The sequence below is a fragment of the Staurois parvus genome, unplaced genomic scaffold (assembly GCF_062004578.1).
Source record: "Staurois parvus isolate SC_StPar_1 unplaced genomic scaffold, SC_StPar_1.0 ptg000438l, whole genome shotgun sequence".
In the NCBI taxonomy this organism is placed as follows: Eukaryota; Metazoa; Chordata; class Amphibia; order Anura; family Ranidae; genus Staurois; species Staurois parvus.
Genome location: NW_028318234.1, coordinates 5168334 through 5193811, shown reverse-complemented (window position 1 = coordinate 5193811; position 25478 = coordinate 5168334). Strand labels below are relative to the sequence as shown.

Below are 25478 nucleotides of genomic sequence, written 5' to 3'. Positions count from 1 at the left end.
CAAAGCTTGGGATATTGTTTTTATAATCTAACCCTGCTTTAAACTTCTCCACAAATGTATCCATGTCTGGTGTGTTCATTGGCCTTCATGATGCAGTTTGTTCACTAATGTTCTCTAACAAACTTCTGAGGACTTCATAAAACAGCTGTATTTATACTGAGATTAAATTACACACAGGTGGACTCTATTTACTAATAAGGTGACTTCTGAAGGCAATTGGTTCCACTAGATTTTAAGTTAGGGGTATCAGAGTAAAGGGGGTTGATGACAAATGCACGCCACATTTTTCAGATATTTGTTTGTAAAAAATTTTGAAAACCATTTATCATTTTCCTTCCACTTCACAATTATCTGCCACTTTGTGTTGATCTATCACATAAAATTCCAATAATATACATTTACGTCTCTGGTTGTAACATGACAAAATGTGGAAAATTTCAAGGGGTATGAATACTTTTTCAAGGCACTGTAAATAAAGTCAAAACAAGTCCCAATCAAATCGGGGAAAAAGTAGTGCATGAACTATTTTAGAAATCATGCTACTTCAAATCACACTGATTAAGACAGTGCCATAGAAATACATTAGATGCAACTTCAGGTGTGATTTTTAAATCACCTGCTGCACTTGAAGTCGCACCGGTGTGAACCAGGGCTTAGTCCTCTGAGGTTGACTTTTAAAGGAAGGATGTCAATGTCTGCGACAGGCAACACAATTATTCAAAATAACTGTGCCATTAGACATTTAGATAAATGAGGATCAGTGAGGGGATAACAATGAGGAGGGATGAAAGAGAAAAGAAGAGACAAGTCAAGGAGGATAGGCAAGATGCAACACGTCAAACTTTGTAAAATCCCACATCTAGGAGCAGCTATTACAGTCAAGTGAAAGTTAGAGTAACTCGCACTAACCTGCCCATGATCGGAATGCTGCTACAATCCCCAGTTTGCTTGCCTGGAATCTGGCCTCTCGGTCCTCTCTGAAAAAGAACACAGCACAAATCATGTTAACCTTAACTCACATACCACAGGCATGTTACCAGGATCAAAGGGAATGTATAGCAGGTTCAGCCATATTTTCTTTATTTATTGCATTCAAGAATAAAAAACTAAAACATTAAATACATTATTTTGTTTTAGTAAGGTACATAAAACATATTGAATAATATATAACATGTAATCTAATCGACTGGTGGAGATCTCAGCAATCTGTAAAAATTTTCTTCTGTCTGTTTATGGTGTGGTGTAAAAAGCCAGCTATAGAGATCAATAGCTTGAGATAAACAAACACCATCACTTGCATGTACAGTGGAAAGGTGGGTCTCCTGCGATGAACCACTTACTTAGTACGTGATCCAGCTCTTCCAGGTAGGAGGCGCACGCCGCTGCCTGTGCTGTGACGCTAATGATACTGATTAGCCAATGATTGCTGGCCAGGATGCGCCAGAAGCTAACAGGACAAAGCTTGGTGTACGTAAACAATACAGAGCTTTGCCCTGTCAGTGGGGATGTGCAGATTTTTGTTTCCCAGCAAAGCAGGGAATAAAAACCAGCTCATTCCCAAATAAAAGTACACACACAAAGCACTGTTAAGCACACACTTAACCCTTTGATCGCCCCTAGATGTTAACCCCTTCCCAACCAGTGTCTTTAGCATAGTGTCAGTGTATATTATTCACACTTATTAGAGTCCCTGGTTCCCAAAAAGTGTCAGATTGACCGCCATACTATTACAGTCCTGTTAGTCACTATAAGTCACTGATCGCCGCCATACTAGTATTTAAAAAAAAAAAAAAAAAAAATCCTGTATACACCGTTCCAAATTATTATGCAAATTCTGTTTAAGAGTCACAATGATTGAATATTTTGTTTTTCAGTTTAACTCATGGATGGCATTGTGTCTCAGGGCTCTTTCGGTCACTGAAAACAATCTCGGACACCTGTGATAATTAGATTGCCCGGTGAGCCCAATTTAAGGAAAAACTGCTAAAGGAGGGTGTTCCACATTATTAAGCAGAGCACCATTTTCAAGCAATATGGGGAAGAAAAAGGATCTCTCTGCTGCCGAAAAGAGTGAAATAGTTCAATGCCTTGGACGAGGTAGAAAACATTAGATATTTCAAGAAAACTTAAGCGTGATCATCGCACTATTTTTCTGGCTGATTCAGAGCACAGACGGGTTTGTGCAGATAAAGGCACATTGAGGAAGATTTCTGCCAGATCCATGCATCGGATCAAGAGAGCAGCTGCTAAAATACCATTACATAGCAGCAAACAGATATTTGAAGCTGCTGGTGCCTCTGGAGTCCCACGAACATCAAGGTGTAGAGTCCTCCAGAGTCTTGCAACTGTGCATAAACCTTCTATTCGGCCACCACTAACCAATGTTCACAAGCAGAAACGGCTGCATTGGGCAGAAAAATACATGAAGACTAATTTTTAAACAGTCCTGTTAACTGATGAGTGTCGTGCAACCCTGGATGGTCCAGATGGATGGAGTAGTGGATGGTTGGTGGACGGCCACCCTATTCCAACAAGACTGCGACGTCAGCAAGGCGGTGGTGGTGTCATGTTTTGGGCTGGAATCATGGGAACAGAGCTGGTCGGCCCCTTTAGGGTCCCTGAAGGTGTAAAGATGACCTCTGCAAAGTATGTGGAGTTTATGACTGACCACTTTCTTCCCTGGTACAGAAGGAAGAACTATGCTTTCTGTAATAAAATCATCTTCATGCATGACAATGAACCATCTCATGCTGCAAAGAATACCTCTGCATCAATGGCTGCTATGGGGATAAAAGGAGAGAACGTCATGGTGTGGCCTCCATCCTCCCCTGACCTCAATCCTATTAGGAACCTTTGGAGCATCCTCAAGCAAAAAATCTATGAGGGTGGGAGGCAGTTTACATTCAAACAGCAGCTCTGGGAGGCTATTCTGACATCTTGCAAACAAATTCAAGCAGAAACTGTCCACAAACTCACAAGTTCAATGGATGCAAGACTTGTGAAGCTGCTATCAAGTAAGGGGTCCTATGTTACAATGTAACGTGACCTGTTAAAATGTTTAAAAAGTTAAAATGTTGTTAAAGGTTTAAATGAAATAGCTTTTGATTTCAGTAAATATGCTGCAAACACAACAATGACAATTTTCAGTTCTTTACAACCTATAAAGTGTTTTGAAACTTCCTGTGCGTAATAATTTGGAACAGTGCATTGTAAGTTTTTATGTTTAACAAAAATACTGTTATCATTAGGAGGTTTGTTCAATAAAATTTGAATTGTACTCTTAATAGTTGATAACATGAGAATTATGCTGACTGTTATTTACATGATTTAGGTAAATGAGAAAAATATAATTTGCATAATAATTTGGAACAGGGTGTACATCCCACAGTTTGTAGACGCAATAATTTTCATGCAAATCAATCAATATATACTTATAGGGATTTTTTTTTACCAAAAATATATAGAATACATTTTGCCCTAAATTTATAAAGAAATTTGATTTTTTAAATTGTTTTTTTGGATATAATTTATGGCAGAAAGTTAAAAAAATTTTTTTTTTTTCAAAATTGTCAGTCTTTTTTCGTTCAGAGCGCAAACAATAAAAACCCCAGTGGCGATCAAATACTACCAATATGACCAAGCAATTGTCAGGTAAAGTAACGCAGCGAACAAATGGCCTGGTCGGAAAGGGGATAAAATCTCCTGGTGGGCAAGTGGAAAAAAAAAATTATATATATATATACACACACACACACACACACACTATATTGCTAAAAGTATTGGGCCGCCTGCCTTTAGATACACATGAACTTTAATGACATCCCAGTCTTAGTCCGTAGGGTTCAATATTGAGTTGGCCAACCCTTTGCAGCTATAACAGCTTCAACTCTTCTGGGAAGGTTGTCCACAAGGTTTAGGAGTGTGTCTATGGAAATATTTGACCATTCTTCCAGAAGCACATTTGTGAGGTCAGGCACTGATGTCGGGTGAGAAAGGCCTGGCTCACTGTCTTGCTCTAATTCATCCCAAAGGTGTTCTATCGGGTTGAGGTCAGGACTCTGCGCAGGCCAGTCAAGATCCTCCACCCCAAACGTGCTCATCCATGTCTTTATGGACCTTGCTTTGTGCACTGGTGCGCAGTCATGTTGGAAGGGGCCATCTCCAAACTCTTCCCACAAAGTTGGGAGCATGAAATTGTCCAAAATGTCTTGGTATGCTGACGCTTTAAGAGTTCCCTTCACTGCAACTAAGGGGCCAAGCCCAACCCTGAAGAACCACCCCAAACCATAATCTCCCCTCCACCAAACTTTACACTTGGCACATTGCAGTCAGGCAAGTACTGTTCTCCTGGAAACTGCCAAACCCAGACACGGCTATCGGATTGCCAGACAGAGAAGCGTGATTGGTGACTTCAGAGAACACGTCTCCTCTGCTCTAGAGTCCAGTGGCAGTGTGTTTTACACCACTGCATCCAACGCTTTGCATTGCACTTGGTGATGTAAGGCTTGGATGCAGCTGCTCGGCCATGGAAACCCATTCCATGAAGCTCTCTATGCACTGTTGTTGTGCTAATCTGAAGGCCACGTGAAGTTTGGAGGTCTTTAGCTATTGACTCTGCAGACTGATGGCAACTTCTGCGCACTGGGCGGTTCACCATGCGCTGACCCCACTCTGTCATTTTGCGTGGCCTACCTCTTCGTGGCTGAGTTGCAGTTGCTTCCACTTTGTTATAATACCACTACAATTGAGCGTTGAATATTTAGTAGCAAGGAAATTTTACAGATGGACTTATTGCACAGGTGGCAACCTATCATGGTACCACGCTTGAATTCACTTAGCTCCTAACTCCGACCCATTCTTTCACTTGTTTGTAGAAGCAGTCTGCATGTCTAGGTGCTTGATTTTATACACTTGTGGCCATGGAGCTGATCGGAACACCTGAATCCAATGATTTGGAGGGCTGGCCCAACACATGTGGAAATATAGTGTACCTCTCATGTTAAAAGTATGGAAACACATTTGAAGTGTTTGTGTTTAGGTATACTTTAAAGGCAATAAACAAAACCAACCAGTGAAAATTAATCTTTTTTTTTTTTCAATTGAGAAAATTTGGACTGATATACAGTAGGTAATGGAACTTAATGTGCTTTATTTATATAAGGTCATGTATGCTCACTTACGTTTTCCCATTTAAGAATTTATAGATTTGTTTTCATTCATTCATACATAGTATTTCTGGCTGCACTGCAGAAATCAATCTCTTAAGTGCGACAAAAAAAATATGAAAGGAGGTTAGGTCTCATAAGGTTGCATTGAATGGGCTTTTCATAGAGTGGATAAGTCCTTGAAAATTAACTAAAGAAATATAGACAAGGCTCCATTCAGGCATGCATTTTTAGTGCAGTTAAACACCTGTACAATGGGACTAGTGCCATTAAAATAAATGTCACTGCTCTCATCTCTGTGCTTCCTTTCTACAAGTTTGGAAACATAAAATCATTATCATTAAACAGAATACGATTTATGTGCGATTTCACACTAATTTAGGTGAACTAAAATATGAAGAAGCATGAATCAGGGCCCAATAGTGATGCACTTGAAGCCATTTCGCTTTTAAGATCCATCACTCTACTCTGCTCAGGTCACACTACAGCACAATGCTGGAGGAATACCCAACAATAAGGAAGGGAAAAGTATTAGAATCAGTAAATAAAACATCTTTCAGTAGGATCAGGATTTATAAAATGTGGCACAGGTTCTAAGGTGACCACGCACTCCAGGTACTCTACCACTGTACATCACAGGTTTGGCTTGCCTGCATCGTCTGCATGATACATCGCACACAGCACAGAAAAAGGGAAGAATTACGGTAAAGAAAATCAGATCAAATGTAGGAAAAATAATTATATACATATATATTATATATATTGCAAAGCAAATGATCTTTCACATAAAAGTCAGAAGTGGATGTTTTTGAACAGAGATTTGGAAGATACAATGTTGTGTTAACATGGTCTCTAACACCTCTTCATCTGGGTGCCACATTTAATGACAAGGCAACACCTCATGGTGAGGATTCACAGTACTAAAGGTGATAGATCATCTGATGTAACAGGAAATTCTTAAATAATTACCAGTCAAAACTGTTCCTTATACAACAGAGCACTGACAATATAGCTTAACACAGGACTGGGAAATGCAGGGAGCAAGATTTCTAAACTGATATTACAGCTTTCTTCTTTTCTTATATTATCTCTATGTGTGAACACGTTCCTTGATATCATAAAGCCCTGGTGCCCAACCTGTGGCCCTCTGGAATATGATGTGCAGCCCTCGGACCTCAGCGGTTTGTAGTGGGAACATTGATTAGAGTAATAGCATTGAGCACTCATGTAACATGTTCCCAGTTTCATATTGTCTTCTGCAGCATATCTCCAGCCACAAAAATATAATGTCCACTCTCTCTGACTCTCATTTCCTCTATTAGGTCTGCAGTTGACCGTTTTCTCATGCATTACATATATTGAACATTATATGCGGTCCTTTGATGATGTCAGGGGCTGCATTTGAGGCCCCCTAGTTCACACTATACTCATTCCAGTGTTTTTTTTTCTGCATTCAAAATGCATAGTATTAGTTACATAGTTTTCAATGGCATGGTTCACACCAGTTTTTGCAGTTCTAATGCTTTCCAGTTCCAGAGGTAGAACATGCTGCATTTTTTCCTGCACAGAACTGTACTGGAACGCAGTAAAATGCATCAAAAATGCACTGTAACACATAAAAAATGCACCGAACCCCCGTACAGTGACAAAGGAACAGGGAAAAAAAGAAGAAAACAATTATCTGGAATCCATCCAAAAACGCATAAAAAACACACATGCAAAAATGAATCCGGAACGGATATGAAGTGCGTTTTTGAGGGGTGTGAACTAGACTGTAGAGGTAGAAATCTAAGCAGCTAAAGAGGATTTCTCTGGTTTGTGCCATTTTGGTCTGTTATGTGGCCTTATGCTAGATGAAAAATCGATTGAAAATCTGTCATTTGGAAAGTTCGTTTGTTTTTCATCCAGTTAATAGGCACAAAAAAAAAAATCAGTAGTGACGTTTTTGAGCCAAAAAAGAATCGAAGGAAAAGTTTGGAAAACTTCTGCCGAACGGACAATAAATTGAAAGGTTACTTTGTTTCTTGACTGTGAAAAAAAATCAAACAGTTGGTACTGCGCATATGTGACCCAGAAGCAAAAAACAGACAAAATATTGATTCATTATGTCCACTGAACGATTTATTGTTCGAAATTTGGTCATTACATGATGGCAATATCGTTTGTTCTCAGGACCAGGAGCTCATTTTTCAAAAACCTGTTTGAATGATTTTCCGACTAGTGTATAGGTAGCATTACACACACCACTGGAAGTGTTTTGTTATGTCTGTTGAACTTTTACATTTGTATTCGTTGTGATTGGTCATTGCCTTGGATCAGGTTTGCACATTCTGTCAGTGATTGATTGCGACTCCGATCACAGACACTAACAGGCGCAGTGGCTGCTCGCCACCCATAGTGATGTGGTTAAAGGAAAAAATGTCAGAATCTGCATGCATTGCACACTGCGCTTTTTTATTTTTGGGGGGGTTCTGCTTTGCTGTACGCTTTAATCATTTTCATCATTTTGCTATAAAAGTCAAACTTGGCCTTGTCCCTTCTCCCTCCCTCTTTGTCCAATAATAAAGGTCAAGAGAAGAAAGATAATTTTATAAAAAAGGGTAAAAGTGTATGGAGGTAAGGGTTCATTAAAAATGAATGAAGCTTTTTTTAAAAAACAAAAAAGAAAGTTGACCTAGTACCAGCCTCTTGCAGTCCTTGTATATCACAGCTTATAGGAGAGGTAGGAGCTGTACAAGGAGCCAGTCAGGCTGCAGTGCTCACGCTGGACTGCAGTGGACTCTTATATGTAAAGAGTCTAACGTGTATTACAAATTCCTTCGGATCGCTGGGACTTGTGTTCCTGATAGTCATTTTCTCCTTTGCTGCATCTCCTATAGATGAATATCTGATGTCTTCTCACTCCACCCGGGACGGAGACTAGACATAACATCACATCTGGCCGGAACGCACACTGAAGCGTGATTTCCGGTGCAGCGGTTTTTATGAGATTGTACATTTTATTTATGCAAGTGCAATGAATCTTAAAATTGAGATTCTAATAAATAGTATTTCGCTATGTGGGCCTTCTCGACATTCTTTTCTTCTATATGTATTTGTGATACACATTAGACTCTTTAAATATAAGACTCCACAACTGTCGGTGAGTGGGGGAACAAAGGAGGGGAGCATCGCACAGCAATTTGGCACTTTGGAAGAAGATTGCACATCATCACAATTGACTATAATTATTTGAACTTTTAGTTGATTGGTGTTTGCACTTATATTGGACACTATGGCCTTGATTCACTAAGATGTGAGTGTATTAGCAGAGACTGACCATTCAGGCAGACTCCGGTCAATCAATCAGTCGTCTGACCAGCGTCTAGCAAGCTCATTGACGAGCGTCTACCGACTACTTTGCTATCACTAAATGTGGTATCCTGTCTGGCACATTTTTAGGTGCAATACCGGATATGTTCGCTAGATGGCGCACAAGCGCGGGCTTTATTAACATTGGCGTTCTTATGATGGCAAGAGAATTCTTAGAATGTAATAAATAGTACACCTGTATTAGAATTTTCTATATTCTTCTTTCTTTTCTTGCTGTGTCTCCAAAATGATCAGGAAACTAATGCATTTACTAATGAATGTCATACATTCTGTACTCAAATGTTAAACATTTTCACACTTATATCTCAAATAATTTATATACTTCTAAGTTCCCAATATAATTATATATCTTCATTCTCTTTAATCACGTAACTATTCTATGGTAAAGACAAGTGCAGCGCTATAAATGCATGTGATCAAAAATGAATGCATGTAAAAACCAAAAAGTGCAAAGAATTGCAACAATGATGTAATATTGTAAATGGTGCTAAAATAAGTTCATAGAATCATTCCTGAATAATGGAATGTCCTTCGTGTGAGAGTACCAACTCAGAGAGTGCCTATGAATGGCACGTGTGGTCTCTCCGTGACGGACAGTAGTGCATGAACTCGTGAAAGGTAAACCACCCTTGGGACTGGTCTACACTCACCAGAACAAAAGTATTAATGTGTATGGGTTATACACATCACACATCTGGGGGTGCAGCGGTATGCTGGCAGTTATGGGTTAGTCATCCAGCTCCATCCATCCATCCATCAGGGTGGGTGCCCAAATGGTCCTGGGGAGGAATTAGCTCAGCCACAGGAGCCAGAAAGGTGCTCAATAGTGTAGTACACTGTCACAGGGGTTGATGACCTTTCACGAGTTCATGCACTACTGTTCGTGGTTATATTTATCTTGTGTAATACCATTTTACTAGTCTATATCAGTGACCAGCGCTCGCTTTATCATTTTTAAACAATGTAACTATTCTACATTATAGCTCAAACTGTGTCTCCCACAGTGGTTTAGTGGTTAGAGCTCAGAACTTACAGCACTTGGGTCATGGGTTCTAATCCCAGTCTTGGCAACATCCCAAAAAAATGGAGATCAATTTTCTGGGTTGTGGCAGGAATATTGATCAATCAATTATGATTTTGCCTAATGACTAGAAAGTGGATGAATGTTACTTGCGTACTGTTCTTCTGCCAATTAGGAAATATGCAAGTTTCATGCCGTGTATATTTCATTGTAACTTTTTCTCTTTTAAATCTGTCTCCTTATACAACTTGACCCCCTAGCCCACCCCATCATCACCTGTCCCATATGCAAATCTATGGATCACCGCCCCACTCTTTAACTATCTATTTACTGATCAAGTGAATGTGTCTCATTTTCTATCAGCTACAGTTCAGATCTCACATTATTATACAATTGCTGATTGTATCTCACCACTAGTCTGATTGAATTCACAATTCCTGGTCAGTCCTGTTCCCTGACCTCTAATAACCTTTAGGGCCAGTTCACACTACATGTGTTTCAGTTGCTTTTTCAGCATCACAGACGCACAGAAAGAAGGTTATATGGTTGTCAATGTCATAGTTCACATCAGCGCTTGCATTTTCAATGCATTGCAGGTGCTGTAAACAAAGTTGACCACGCTGCATTGTTTCTGCACAGAACTGTACTGGAACACATTGAAACGTCCTTGAATGTACTAAAACGCACATGTCCCTAACTACATTGAATACAAAGAAAATAGAAAAAAAATAAGTGGAAGGGATACTGAAATGCAATGTAAACATGTCCAAAACGCATCCAAAATGTACTGGAACACACTAAACATGCATGCCAAAAGGGCATGAAAAAAACCCATCAGGAACACATCTAGACTGTTTCTATAGTGTGAACCGGCCCTTAGGACTTGTTCACACCATTGGTGGTGCAGAAACGCATGCAAGAACACACATTTTCCAGCACAGCAAAGAAATGCAATGCCCTATGTAGATGTGCGCAGGTACCATGATGAAAACGTTGTTGCACCTACACACGTCTATTAAAAACAGCCCCATTCACAGCCAAAAATACGCATGGCACCACACTACTGTGCGGTTAGGTGCGACACACTTGGAAAATAACATAGAAATAAGCCAACATGGCTAAAACATATCTTGAAAATATGGGGACTCTGATATCCGGCGACAGTCCGTTCACGAACGAGAAGCAATTCTGCACCCCTAAAACCAACATAGAGGAAAGGGATGGTCAAATTGCTGTGCTGCTTCCAAACCACCTCTGGCATGCCAGGGTCATTATGCAGGTCCTCGATGCCAGTTCTTGCCTGCGGCCACAAAATATCCACTGGCCACAAGTGAAGGTGAGTGGAGGACGTGAAGGTGGATTTCTACCAGCTTCAACCGCAAGCAGTACCACTCCTGAAAAATGAGAGCAAATAATCATTGACACGTCATCATGACAGTCAATTCTCAGTGCAGGCTATCTAGAGTGTCTTTCCTTTTTAACCATTTCAAGAGTTCAAGGAAACATTCTTGGAGCATCTACTGTGTTTGGAAAGGCCAAAGGTCCCCCCCTCCCCCAGGCACACTAATGCTTATGCAGGCCATAGACGGGGAGAAAAACAGCCGATTTTTCTTTTAAAAAAAGAAAAATCGGTTGTTCAAGCGGCCGATGTTACTAGCAATGGTAAAAAAAAAAAATCGGCCGATTTTCACCCCGTCTACAGCCGGCAAAAAGTGTCCCTGCAGAGAGCTCCGCTATTTCTTTGACAGTTCTTCGACATTTATAGCGGTTGCAACAATGTATTTGTATCCATTTCGGATACAGATGTTTTTATTCGGAAACAAATAGATACAATGTTGCAACCGCTGTAAATGTCAAGGAACTGTCAAAGAAATAGCGGAGCTCTCTGCAGGGACACTTTTTGCCATACTGGAATTCCTCTCATTTTTCATCCTTCTTCTTCCTCTTCTTCTTCTTTTTCATCATCATCATCCTCTTCTACTTCTTCTTCATCATCATCCTCTTCTACTTCTTCTTCATCATCATCCTCTTCTTCATCATCATCATCCTCTTCTTCTTCATCATCATCATCCTCTTCATCATCCTCATCTTCTTCATCATCCTGTTCATCATCATCCTCTTCTTCTTCTTCATCCTTCTTCTTCTTCATCATCATCCTCTTCTTCTTCATCCTCATCATCCTCTTCTTCATCCTCATCTTCTTCTTCACCATCATCCTCTTCTTCTTCTTCACCATCATCCTCTTCTTCTTCTGCATCATCATCCTCTTCTTCTTCATCACCCTCCTCTTCTTCATCATCACCCTCCTCTTCTTCATCATCATCCTCCTCTTCTTCATCATCATCCTCCTCTTCTTCATCATCATCCTCCTCTTCTTCATCATCATCCTCCTCTTCTTCATCATCATCCTCTTCTTCTTCATCATCATCCTCTTCTTCTTCATCATCATCCTCTTCTTCATCATCCTCCTCTTCTTCATCATCATCCTCTTCTTCATCATCATCCTCCTCTTCTTCATCATCATCCTCTTCTTCATCATCATCCTCTTCATCATCATCCTCTTCTTCTTTTTCTTCTTTTTGTCTTCCTCTTGCAGGTCACTGCTCATGTGCAGATTTTTTATCAGTAAAAAATCGGCCGATTTGCCCATCATTGCCGCGAAAATCGGCCGATCGGCAAATTCGGACGTTTTTTTTCAAACTTTACCGAAAAAAAAAATCTGCCAAAATACCGAAAAACGGCCGAACAAATAGCCCACTAACGATCCGAAAATCGGCCGATTTTATTTTCGGCCGAAAAATCGGCCGATTTTCGACCCATCTATGGCCTGCATAAGATATGGTGTGGCCCTAGGGTCAATGTGTGTTTAGAATACTTCCAAAATGCACATACAAAAACACTCCATCCAAATGCATGTTGCATTTCTATAGCATGTTAAACAGAAGAAAAATGCACTTCCATAATGTTAACATACGCAAGTAAAAATAGACAAAATCCACATCCTTTTATTCTGGCTTCACATACATGCATTGTGGTCTAACACCGCACTCCTGGGCAAATCACATGCAATTTGTGTGCGTTGCAATTAGAGACAAACATTTTGCACACCTCAAATTGCACCGCATCCGGGCCAAAAATGTGCAGGACCCTTTTTCAGGGTATGCACATGGGTGTGAATAGGCATGCCATCCAATTTGGCAAATCGCAATACGCTTTGTGTACCAATATTTGTGTGTTGGTAACTTCACCTAGAAAGCCGCAGCAGGTGGCATGAAGGGGTTGCGGTTGTGATGCGGTGCAGCGCTTGCACAGAAAACACTGCAAATTTCACATCGCATCTGTGTGACACCAGAATGTGCCAATATGTGGCTTGACAAAGCACAGTGGTCAGTGCAGATTATTTTCAATCCATGTTTTTTTACACTTTTCATTCACTGGTTTAACTCAGGTGATCATTAATCCCAATTATCTCCGGAGATCACATGCAGCCCCTCAACCATCTACACATATCTCTGGAAATCTATACAGATCTCCTTGAAAAAATGTCTCCTCTCTTCTTCGGAAAACAATTGTCCTCCACCTCATAAACAGGGGGACAGAGAAGACTTCTCCTTGATAACTAAAATCAGAGTAATTATCTGTGCTTAATAAACATACACCAATACTGCAAATGCATTGTACTGTCCAAGGCATTGCACACGAACGCATTGCACACTAGAAATGTCAAATGCGTTAGTGTGTACAGTGCATGAGTGTAAAATGCTTTAGTGCACACTGCAGTGTACAACGCATTGCACACTGTAATACTCTGTACAAAGTAATACCGTGTACACCCACACATTGTAGACTGTAATGCACTGTACACTGTCATGCAGGCTGGAGCTACGCATTGCACACTGTGATACGCTGTCCACTGTCATGCAGAATCCAGCAACGCATTGCACACTGTAATACCATGTACACCAACACATTGTAGAATGTAATGCATTATACGCAGTATACATGTCCAGATATTCAAAGATTAGCCATGAAGGCCTAGCTGGTTTCCTATTTGGCGACCGCAGATAGCCGAATAACGCTACACTGCATCCAGGCAGCTCTGGGAGGGTGTCATATGACATCCTGGCAGAACGCGCTCTCCGTGATTGCTGTGTCCTAAGGACACAGCTGATCACGTGATGTGGTAAAAGCCAATCACAGCGTCTTTTTTACCATGTGATCAGCCATGTCCAATGACACGCTGATCACCGGGAAATGCATTTGCCGGGTCTTGGCTGCACTTTCATCACGCTGTCAGAATGTGTGGAAAGTACTGCCGAGAACCGGCAGTTATCAAAGCAGGGGTCGGCCCCGATGATCAGTGGCCACCAGTGCCACCCAACAGTTCCGCCCACCTGTGGCCAGCAGTGCCACCCACCAGTGCTGCCTCATCAACGCACATCAGTGTTGCTAAATTACCAGTTTACCAAATGTTATAATATAAACAGACTTTTATTCATTATGAGCTATTTTGTGGTTTATCGAGCAAAAAGTAAAACTCACAGCAGCAAGTCAATACCACCCAAAGAAAGCTCTATTTGTCTGAAAAAACTGATACAAATTTAAGATGGGTACAATGTGGCATGACCGCACAATTGTCATTCAAAGGGTAACAGTGCAGAAAGATGAAAATTGGCCAGGACAGGAAGGGGGTATGAGTACCCAGTAGGCAAGTGGTTAATATAATTGACCCATCAATACCCAGGAGCTAATGTACAGATAAGTAGCATGTGCACCAAGTGAGATTCTGCTAGGCCCCACCCACAAAATTGCAATTACCTGTCCCTCACATGTTATAAACATATTTGCAATGGCCACACTTACTTTACATATAAGGATCATCTCCTCAGTTGAGAACTGTGCTCTCGCCATGTCCAAATGCCAATAAAGTTATCAAAATTTTCAACCAACACAAAACCTCCAACCACTTGTCATCCACTTACACTCCCCACAACCACTTCCGGGTGCGTGCGCACCAGATGACGGACTTCCAGGATAGCCGTTCATGCGCCATGCGGACACCTGTTTGGTGCTTATTTGTTTGCAATCGCGCATTTCTATGCACGGCTATGATAGCTTTCGCAAATGTGTGTTTCTTATTGATTTGTTTTTTTTAACCTTGGCTAATATTTGTTGCCAAAGGCCAAAAATCAACAAAGTGTGGACTATTTTATTACTGTAAATCGAATTGTAGAAAACCTGTAGCTGGCTGCACAGTGAATGTGACATTCATTAGTACATAACAATATTGTGGTGCAAGTGGGTTTTTTTTTTTTTTGGTTTTGAAAAAGCCAGTTTGCACCCACTTGCATATTCACGCTCTTACAAGCTACATTTGAGCAGATTATATAAGTATACAAAGTAACTATTAAGGTTGTTCATATATTGAACATAAAATAAACACAAAAACATCGGTCAAACATTTATTGATCAAATATATCTTCATTTATTTGGTCAGCAGGAACAAGTAGGTACAGTCAATATCTTGGTGAGTCACAAAAATAGGATTCACGTGGCAAAAATAAAACACTCCTGCTCATAAGAGCTTACAATCTAAAGATACTTCTAATGAACTGTGTGTGCTCAGATTATAGCAGGAAACAAAGGGGAAGATGAATCAAGTAACATTTTCGTGCACATAAGGTTTACTTACACAATCATTTAGTATGAAGATCCATTCACAAAAAAAAGTCTTCAGATCAAAATATCAAGAAAACAAAGCATGTGAAAAAAAACCCTCCCACCTCTACAAATCCCCTCCCACCTCTACAAACCCCCTACACATACATTTGTCAGCAGGTTTGTCAGAAAAATGCATTGGAGTCTAAATAAGCAAGCAAAATTAAAACAAGAGCAGATTTTAAACAAAACGATTGACATGTGTGAGGCTTTCAATGCAAAGAGAAAAAACACAATCATTGTGCAATAACACACAAACACTTTACAAGGCCAAAAATATGCAAACATTTCCAGCCCACTTCCAAACACAGCCTGGGTGGTGTCTGGGGCAATTCAGCACAAAATCTCTTCTTCCCCCAAACCACTACAAGCAATGACTTAGTCACAAACCACCCGGCCTAGTAACAGGCCAAATCACTCACTACTGCACATCTTTATATAAGCTAGGTTGTATTTGGAGCGTGCCAAACAAGGCCCCACACCCAATGAAGCCACACCCACCACTGACCTTAATTTGGTCAGTGAAAGTGTTTTCACCTGATGAATCCGCTTCCTACCTGCATTAACCCTTGGTATACAGGCCCCACAAATCAGAAAGATATATACAGTGAAATGTACGTGTGCAGCATACAACAGAACATTGAGCAGGGATGTGAAAGGGAACCCCAATTGGAACCTTTATTGCTACTATGGTCACAATTCCCTCCAGATTCTCGCATGAGTTAAGACAGTCACATGACCACATCTTGTATGCAATACTGAAAATGACAAATCGATTTGACTAGTATGGTGAATTTCCCATCAATTGGTAAAACACTCCAGAAATCAAACATCACCAAACATTACACTCTGGGCAAAGCTGATTTACAAATCCTGCGACTTACAGTAAAGTTGACCATTTCAATGCAATTTTCAAGACATCTGACACAGATCTCTATGCAAATTGCCACTAAAGTAGTACATGTACTACTATATACTACATACTATATACATATACTATATGTACTATAGAAATCAATGTTTAAAACACACCCATGTGGTCGCTCTAATAGCATACAATAGAGTGCGACTTTGCAGACTTTGCCTCTCTCTGTCAGCTCTTTGCTTGCCAAATCCTTCACAAAAGTGGATGGAGTGTAAACCATCATTATCAAATCTATTAGTGCCCCAGGCTCTTATCCCATTGTATGACATTCACATAAGGTGCAGCTTTGAAGGTGTTTCAACAGACAAGGCCTCATTCTAATTCACATTTTAGGGATCATTTAGACAGAAAGCAAAGATGTTGCCAGAACATCTATTTGAAGACAGCCACACACGGAGATCATGCTCCTTCCTCACCGGGGTTGGGATTCAAACCGACAACCCTAGAGTTGTGAGGCAGTAGTGCTAACCACTAATCCACGGAGCTACATTGCTAATCCAGCCTGTATTTCTGTGCTGTGAATCAATCTTAGGTCCCTGGGCAAGGTCAGTATAACTACCAGATATCTCCAATGTGACACAAATGTTGTGCTATGTTGCCAATTCAGATGTATGTTGGTTCTATGTATCCCAATACAAAGGATTGCAATACTAATACAGGCGTACCTCGGTTTACCAATGCCTCAGGGAACGTCATATTTGGGGTACAAATGCCAAACCATTTCAGTTAATTGGTCTGTTTACAAATGTTTGAATAATTTGGTATGGGCATGTGGCCTGGTATGGTTCAGGAGGGGGGGAGGCGCTCGCTTGTCCCCCCCCCCCCTTTCCTGACCTGCTGGGCTGCATGCTCAGATAAGTATCTGTTATGGATTTTGGGGGGTACCCCATGCTGTTTTTTATTTAATTTCAGCGTGGAGTTACCCCTTAACATCCATACGAGACCCGAAGGGCTTATTATGGATGAGAGGGGGGACCCCACGCCGGGTTTTTGACAAATTGTTTATAATTCCCTGCAATACTTTTACATCAACTGTCAGTGGGGAACTCCGCCGACAGCTGAAACATGAGCGCTGCATTAGTTTTCGCTACTAAAATGCTGCATGAGTTGATAACATAACTCATGCGGGATTGTAGGAGCGACAGCCATGTGTTAATGTTTCAACTGTCAGCGGGGTTCCCCACTGACAGCTGAATGTACAAAAAAAAAAAAAAGCGTGGGGTCCCCCCTCACATCCATACCAAGCCCTTCGGATCTGGTATGGATATTAAGGGGGAACTCCACGCTGAAATAAAAAAAAAACAGCTTGGGGATCCCCCCAAAATCCATACCAGACCCTTATCCGAGCATGCAGCCCGGCAGGTCAGGAAAGGGGGGGGGGACGAGCGAGCGCCCCCCCCCCCCTCCTGAACTATACCAGGCCACATGCCCTCAACATGGGGGGGTGCTTTGGGGAAGGGGGATCCCTCCCAAAGCACCTTGTCCCCATGTTAATGGGGACAAGGGCCTCTTCCGTTATTGGGATAATTGGTCGGCCATTTTTGGGGATTTTAGCATATTTTGTTTACCAGTAAAGTTGAAAATTTTTTGTTCTAAATTTACTGATAAAAAAAATGTGCCAAAATCCCGAAAAACAGCTGACCAATTAACCCACTAACGGCCCGAAAATCGTTCGATTTTTTTTTCGGCAGAAAAATCGGCCGATTTTAGACCCATCTATGGCCTGCTTTACATGGGTCTAAAATCATCCGCAAAAAAAATCGGCTGATTTTCGGCCCGTTAGTGGGTTAATTGGTCAGCCATTTTTGGGGATTTTGCAACTTTTTTTAATTGGTAAATTTGGATAAAAATTGGCCGATTTTGCAGATCGGCCGATTTTAGCTGCAATGATCGGCAAATTGGCTGATCTTTTAACAGATAAAAAATCTGCACATGAGCCATGACCTGCAAGAAAAAGAATAAAAAAAAAGAATAAGAAAAAGAAAAATGCAGGCCATAGATGGAGCAAAAACTGACCGTTTAAAAAAAAAATAAAAATTTCGGTTGTTCAATGGGCCGACGTTACCCCCAATGGTAAAAATATTGTTCGATTTTCGCCCCGTCTACGGCCTGCAAATATAATAGCAAAGTAATTACTTCTGTCCCTGCAGAGAGCTGCGCTAATATATTTGACATTAAAAAGTATAAAGGTTGCAACATTGTATCTATTTGTATCCGAATAAAAACATCTATATCCGGAATGGATACAAATAGATACAATGTTGCAACCTTTATACTTTTTAATGTCAAATATAATAGCGGAGCTCTCTGCAGGGACAGAAGGAATGTTTCAGCTGTCATCGGGGTTTCCCACTGACAGCTGAATTTCAAATTATTTCCGTGAATTAAATAAATAATAAAAAGAACAGCGTGGGTCCCCCCTCTCATCCTTACCAAGCCCTTCAGGTCTGGTATGGATATTAAGGGGGAACTCCACACTGAAATTTAAAAAAAAAACAGCGTGGGTCCCCCTCAATATCCATACCAGACCCTTATCCAAGCATGCAGCCCGGCAGGTCAGGAAAGGGGGGGACGAACGAGCGAGCGCCCCCCCCCCCCCTCCTGAACCATACCAGGCCACATGCCCTCAACATGGGGGGGTGCTTTGGGGCAGGGGGGGCTCCCCCCCCAAAGCACCTTGTCCCCATGTTGATGAGGACAAGGGCCTCTTCCCCACAACCCTGGCCGGTGGTTGTGGGGGTCTGCGGGCGGGGGGCTTATCAGAATCTGGAAGCCCCCTTTAACAAGGGGGCCCCCAGATCCCGGCCCCCCCCCCCCCCCACGTGAACGAGTCTGCGGTACATGGTCCCGCAGACTTATTCACAAAAAAACTAAGTGTGGTGTAAAAAAAAAACACAGTACAGGGTCTTTGACAAGTCCTTTATTAAAACAATGTCCCCCGAAGTAGATCCAACGTCAATCACGGCGGCAGGGACCCGAAAAAAGAAAAAAAAAAAAAAAGGTTCCGCTCCCTTCGGAGGCTTCCAACCTTGTGAAGAAGAGGCTAGATGACATTTCTTATATAGGTATGGGGCGGGGCCAGCCGGGCACATCATCTCCGCCCCTTACCTATTTGAGAAATGTCACCCTGTCTCTCCACTGAGGCTAACTAGCTGAATGCAGGAGACAGTCTGACATTTCTTATATAGCTATGGGGCGGGGCCAGCCGGGAACAGCAAGCATGTGACATGGGGCGGGTCACTCGGATGATGTCCCCGGCTGGCCCCGCCCCATACCTATATAAGAACTGTCAGCTAGCCTCTTCTTCACAAGGCTGGAAGCCTGGGACTGGAGCGGAACCTTTTTTTTTTTTTTTTTTTTTTCGGGTCCCTGCCGCCGCCGCCGCCGCGATTGACGTTGGATCTACTTCGGGGGACATTGTTTTAATAAAGGACTTGTCAAAGACCCTGTACTGTGTTTTTTTTACACCACACTTTTTTTTTTTGTGAAGGAGTCTGCGGGACCATGTACCGCAGACTCGTTCACGTAGGGGGGGGGCCGGGATCTGGGGGCCCCCTTGTTAAAGGGGGCTTCCAGATTCTGATAAGCCCCCCGCCCGCAGACCCCCACAACCACCGGCCAGGGTTGTGGGGAAGAGGCCCTTGTCCTCATCAACATGGGGACAAGGTGCTTTGGGGGGGGGAGCCCCCCCTGCCTCAAAGCACCCCCCCCATGTTGAGGGCATGTGGCCTGGTATGGTTCAGGAGGGGGGGGGGGCGCTCTCTCGTCCCCCCCCTTTCCTGACCTGCCGGGCTGCATGCTCGGATAAGGGTCTGGTATGGATATTGAGGGGGACCCACGCTGTTTTTTTTTTAAATTTCAGCGTGGAGTTCCCCCTTAATATCCATACCAGACCTGAAGGGCTTGGTAAGGATGAGAGGGGGGACCCAAGCTGGTTTTTTTTTGTTTTTTTTTTATTGTGGACCTTTATTTTTACATTCAGCTGTCAAAATAAATATTATCTAGACCTTTGAAATAAGTAAAATCATTACAGAAATAATTATAAAGGATAAGAAACAAAAATAGAATCACTAGAACTAAGGAAATCTAGTTAGATTACATGAAGATATGCCGAGTGCTATTTATTAAACACAATAGACGCGAGCGAGTGTCGGCTGTCAGAGGAATCCACAGTAAGATTCACTATTAGTCAGTGGCTAAAAAGCAAACGCCCATGGCAGAAGTCTAAAATGTGTTCTGCACATGCTCAGTTGTATCTGCCAAAGACACTGCACGGGCTTCTAGATTTTTACTGTGTCGATTTCCTTGAAAAAAACGATTTTTAACACATTCTTAATTTTTTTGGAAATAGCAGATATTGTTTAAAGTGAAGTCCTGATATTTGGCAAAGCAAATTTCTAAGTGAACATGTCTCTGCAGTGATTTTTCATGGTTTTAGACTTGCTTCTTAGCAAGTCTGTTTTGTGAGTCTGATTTCGGGCGTGTGTCTTTTTGTGAATTAGATTGGGCATCTGCTTATGGGCTCTGCTCAATAGTGAATTAGGTTGCAGGGTCAAAAATGACGGACGCCCATGAAAATTGGGCTTAAGCCCATAAATATGCGCCCACGCCCAATAGTGAATCAGGGCCTATGTGGCTATGTGTTATTGTATAGGGAAGCACTGGGACTTGTTCATCTTGGTTTGTTTGTTTAGGGGGTTCACTCTACCTCAGCAGCAGCCCAAATTCATTTTAAAGATTGTCACACAGTAATTTATAAGGAATCACATGTTTTTCACATTTAGTAACTTATTTCCCAGTCCTAGCGCAGGTAGTTGTGATACATATACAATTATTCACAGAGCTAACTTTTGCCACATTGTGTTATGTTACAGTCCAATTACAAAATGGATTACATTGATTTTTTTCCCTCAACATTCTACAAACTATACCCCATAATGAAAACGTGAAAGAAGTTTGTTTTAAAATCTTTTATTAAAAAAAAAAACATGTACAATTGTGTTCAAAATAATAGCAGTGTGTTGAAAAAAAGTGAATAAAGCTCAAAACCTTCTAATAGCTTTTATTTCCATACACACAAATGCATTGGGAACACGACACATTCTATTCCAAATCAAAACATGAAGAAAAATATATCAAATTTGTGTTGTTCTTCTAAAACAAATTGAAGAAAAGTGAAGATTAGACTGTTCAAAAAAATAGCAGTGTTTGTATTCTTCTTTACAAACTCAAACATTCACTATATAAACTGAAAAATGTTTGAAGATTTTGCTTTCCTTTGAATCACTTAATGAATATTTAGTTGTATAAGCACTGTTTCTGAGAACTGCTGTACATCTGTGTTGCATGGAGTCACCCAACTTCTGGCACCTGTGATCAGGTATTCCAGCCCAGGATGATTGGACTACATTCCACAGTTCTTCTCTATTTCTTGGTTTTGCTTCAGAAACTGCATTTTTGATGTCACCCCACAAGTTTTCTATTGGATTAAGATCCGGGGATTGGGCAGGCCACTCCATAACGTCAATCTTGTTGGTCTGGAACCAAGGTGTTGCACGTTTACTGGTGTGTTTGGGGTCGTTGTCTTGTTGGAACACCCATTTCAAAGGCATTTCCTCTTCAGCATAAGGCAGCATGACCTCTTCAAGTATTCTGATGTATTCAAACTGATCCATGATCCCTGGTATGTGATAAATAGGCCCAACACCGTAGTATGAGAAACATCCCCATATCATGATGCTTGCACCACCATGCTTCACTGTCTTCACAGTGTACTGTGGCTTGAATTCAGTGTTTGGGGGTCGTCTGACAAACTGTCTCCGGCCACTAGACCCAAAAAGAACAATCTTACTTTCATCAGTCCATAAAATGTTGCGCCATTTCTCTTTAGGCCAGTCAATGTGCTCTTTGGCAAATTGTAACCTCTTCAGCACATGTCTTTTTTTCAACAGTGGGACTTTGCGGGGGCTTCTTGCAGATAGCTTGGCTTCACATAGGCGTCTTCTAATTGTAACAGTACTCACAGGGAACTTTACACCTTCTTTGATCTTCCTGGAGCTGATTGTTGGCTGAGTCCTTGCCATTTTGGCTATTCTTCTATCCATTCGAATGGTAGTTTTTCGCGTTCTTCCACGTCTTTCAGGTTTTGGTTGCCATTTTAAAGCATCTGCGATCATTTTAGCTGAGCACCCTATCGTTTTCTGCACTTCTTTATATGTTTTCCCCTCTCCAATCAACTTTTTAATCAAGGTACGCTGTTCTTCTGAACAATGTCTGGAACGACCCATTTTCCTCAGAATTTCAGAGAGAAATGCACTGTAATCAGCATGTACAACATTTGCTGCCTTCCTTCCTTAAATAAGGGCAATAATTGCCACCTGTTTTTCAAAGAATGAATGACCTCACTAATAGAACTCCACACTGCTATTATTTTGAACATGCCCCATTCAGTTAGTGATTCAATTACACAGAATCAGCAGCATGCATGTCATGACTGTTGGGTCTGTTGGATTTCTATTATTGTACTACACCTGCTAGTAAATTATTTGCCATGTAGAAATATCATTTCTACCAAAAATCAGGTTGTAACCTGATTTTTTAGGTTGTAAAAATCAGGTTAGTGATGTCGTCTGACTGCTATTATTTTGAACACAACTGTACATAAGTATGCACAGCCTTTGCCATGACACTCACAATTGAGCTCTGGTGCATCCTGTTCCCACTGATCATCCTTGAGATGTTTCCACAAGTTGATTGGAGTCTGCCTGTGGGAAGTTCAGTTGATTGGACGTGATTAGGAAAGGCATAAACCTGTCTGTATAAGGTCCCACAGTTAACAGTGCATGTCAGAGCACAAACCAAGCCATGAAGTCCAAGGAATTGTCCGCTGACATCCAAGACAGGATTGTATCAAGACACAGATCTGGGGAAGGGTACAGAAAAATGAAGGGTACAGAAAAATTTCTGCAGCATTGAAGGTCCCAATGGGCACAGTGGCCTCTATCATCCGTAAATGGAAGAAGTTTGGAACCACCAAAAATCTTCCTAGAGCGGGCCGCCTGGACAACATGAGCGATTGAAGGAGAAGGACCTTAGCCAGGGAGGTAACCCAAGCACCCGATGGTCACTCTGAAAGAGCTATAGCGTTTCTCTGTGGAGAGAGGAGAACCTTCCAGAAGAACAACCATCTCTGCAGCACTCCATCAATCAAGCCTGTATGGTAGAGTGGCCAGAAAGAAGCCACTTCTCAGTAAAAGGCAAATGGCAGCCTGCATGGAGTTTGTCAAAAGGCTCCCGAGGGACTCTCAAACCATGAGAAACAAAACTCTCTGATCTGATGAAACGAAGATGAACTCTTTGGCCTGAAGGCCAAGCGTCATGTCTGGAGGAAACCAGGCACCGCTCACCACCTGGCCAATACCATCCCTACAGTGAAGCATGGTGGTGGCAGCATCATACTATGGGGATGTTTTTCAGTGGCAGGAACTGGGAGACTAGTCAGGATCAAAGGAAAGATGAATACAGCAATGTAGAGTCATCCTTGATGAAAACCTGTTCCAGAGCACTCTGGACCTTAGACTGGGGCGACGGTTAATATTTCAACAGAACAACGACCCTAAGCACACAGCCCACATAACAAAGGAGTGGCTACGGGCCAACTCTATGAATGTCTTGGAGTGGCCCAGCCAGAGCCCGGATTTGAACCCGATTGAACATCTCTGGAGAAATCTGAAAAGGCTGTGCACCAACGCTCCCCATCCAACCTGAAGGAGCTTGAGAGGTACTGCAAAGAAGAATGTGAGAAATTGCCCAAAAATAGGTGTGCCAAGCTTGTAGCATCATACTCAGAACGACTTGAGGCTGCAATTGGTACTAAAGGTTCCTTAAAGTATTGAGCAAAGGCTGTGAATACTCATGTACATGGGGTTTTTTCCATTTTTAATTTTTCTTAAATTGCAAAGATTTCAAAACGAACTTCTTTCACAGTGTCGTTATGGGGTATTGTTTGTAGAATGCTGAGGGGAAAAATTAATTTAATCCATTTTGGAATAAGGCTGTAACATAACAAAATGTGGCAAAAGTTAAGCACACATCCAGAAATTTGAATACTTTCTGCATGCACTGTACCACTGCTTTATAAACATGATAATTGAGTAAAAGAAAAGGTATGCACTTACTTGAGCTGTCCTTCTGCTGTGTCTGGATTGTGCCTGTAGTGAAAGTCTGTGTATGGAGCTAAAATTTGCTAAAGCAAAAATAAACAAGAATTAGACTGTTTTATAAGGTGAACTGAACAGTTTACACAAGAATAGGTGGTAAATGCAGCCTTTTCTTCAAAACTTTTGTTAGTTGTGTACTATTATTATGCTGGCACATCCTCCCCAATCGCACGGCAGTATCTATTCTTTCCACTGGAATATACATAGTGCCTAATTCACTATTTTAGAGCAATCGTAAACGCCATGAAAATGATTTTGTTCTTTTTTAACCAAAGAAAGCTGCCAATAACGGTCATGTAGCTGACTGAACAAGCTTTATGCCAAAAAACATTATGCCTAAAATGAGTGTCTATGGTCTCATAAAACGGTTTCACCCTGCTCGATTTTTGCTACTAGAAGCTAACAAAAAGTGATCATATTCTTCCCTGGGGCACCTTAGTACAAAAAAAACTGTCAGGGTTCATCAGTGAAGGAAACTACCAGCAATGCTACACATCCAACACTGAAAAAGACTGGGGATGCACTGATACCAATATCAGTGCCGAAATCGACTATTTTCATGGGTACCTGTCTGTGAAAATGCCCTGGAGGAGGGGCGAAACATGCTGGCGCATTTCCGGCTTCGCCGTCCAATGTACCACATCACTTCCGGTGAATGGAGCGCATGCCGCTGTGTGGCGCTCTCAGGGGCCAACTTGCTTGAGGGTGAATCTTATGCTGTCATCTGTTGCTGACTGTGAGATCCTTAAATACCCCGGTGATGTGGCGTTTTGGCTCCATTTAAAACAATAAATGCTGATTATATCTTTTAACAACGTGAGTGGTTTGGTACTTGAAAATTGATCCTGTCTGAGTTTTGAAGTATTACACTATATATATTTTTTTTCTCTGCATAAATCATATCCTTTTTGGCGAGTGGTTTCTGTTGATCCTGGAGGTTGGAGTCTGGTTTAAATTACGTTTTGGAGGTCTAAGGCTTATATCCTACCTAGAGTGGGGGAAGTCCATGTTAAACCCGGTGATTGGAGTCTGTATCGATTGGGTCTAAGATCCCAAAA

The 25478-nt window shown here is 41.6% G+C and overlaps 1 protein-coding gene across 2 annotated transcripts in view; it reads right to left on the bottom strand.

Annotated features, from left to right (window-relative positions):
* The window catches only part of RICTOR (RPTOR independent companion of MTOR complex 2), a 246095-nt gene that overhangs the window by 82267 nt on the left and 138350 nt on the right, over nucleotides 1-25478 (bottom strand). For both annotated transcript variants that reach the window (XM_089687825.1, XM_089687826.1), the window contains exons 9-10: nucleotides 24379-24446; nucleotides 910-977 (exon numbers count right to left, since the gene is read on the bottom strand). In XM_089687825.1, coding sequence (XP_089543951.1) covers nucleotides 910-977; nucleotides 24379-24446 — 136 coding nt within the window. The remainder of the gene's footprint in view (nucleotides 1-909; nucleotides 978-24378; nucleotides 24447-25478) is intronic.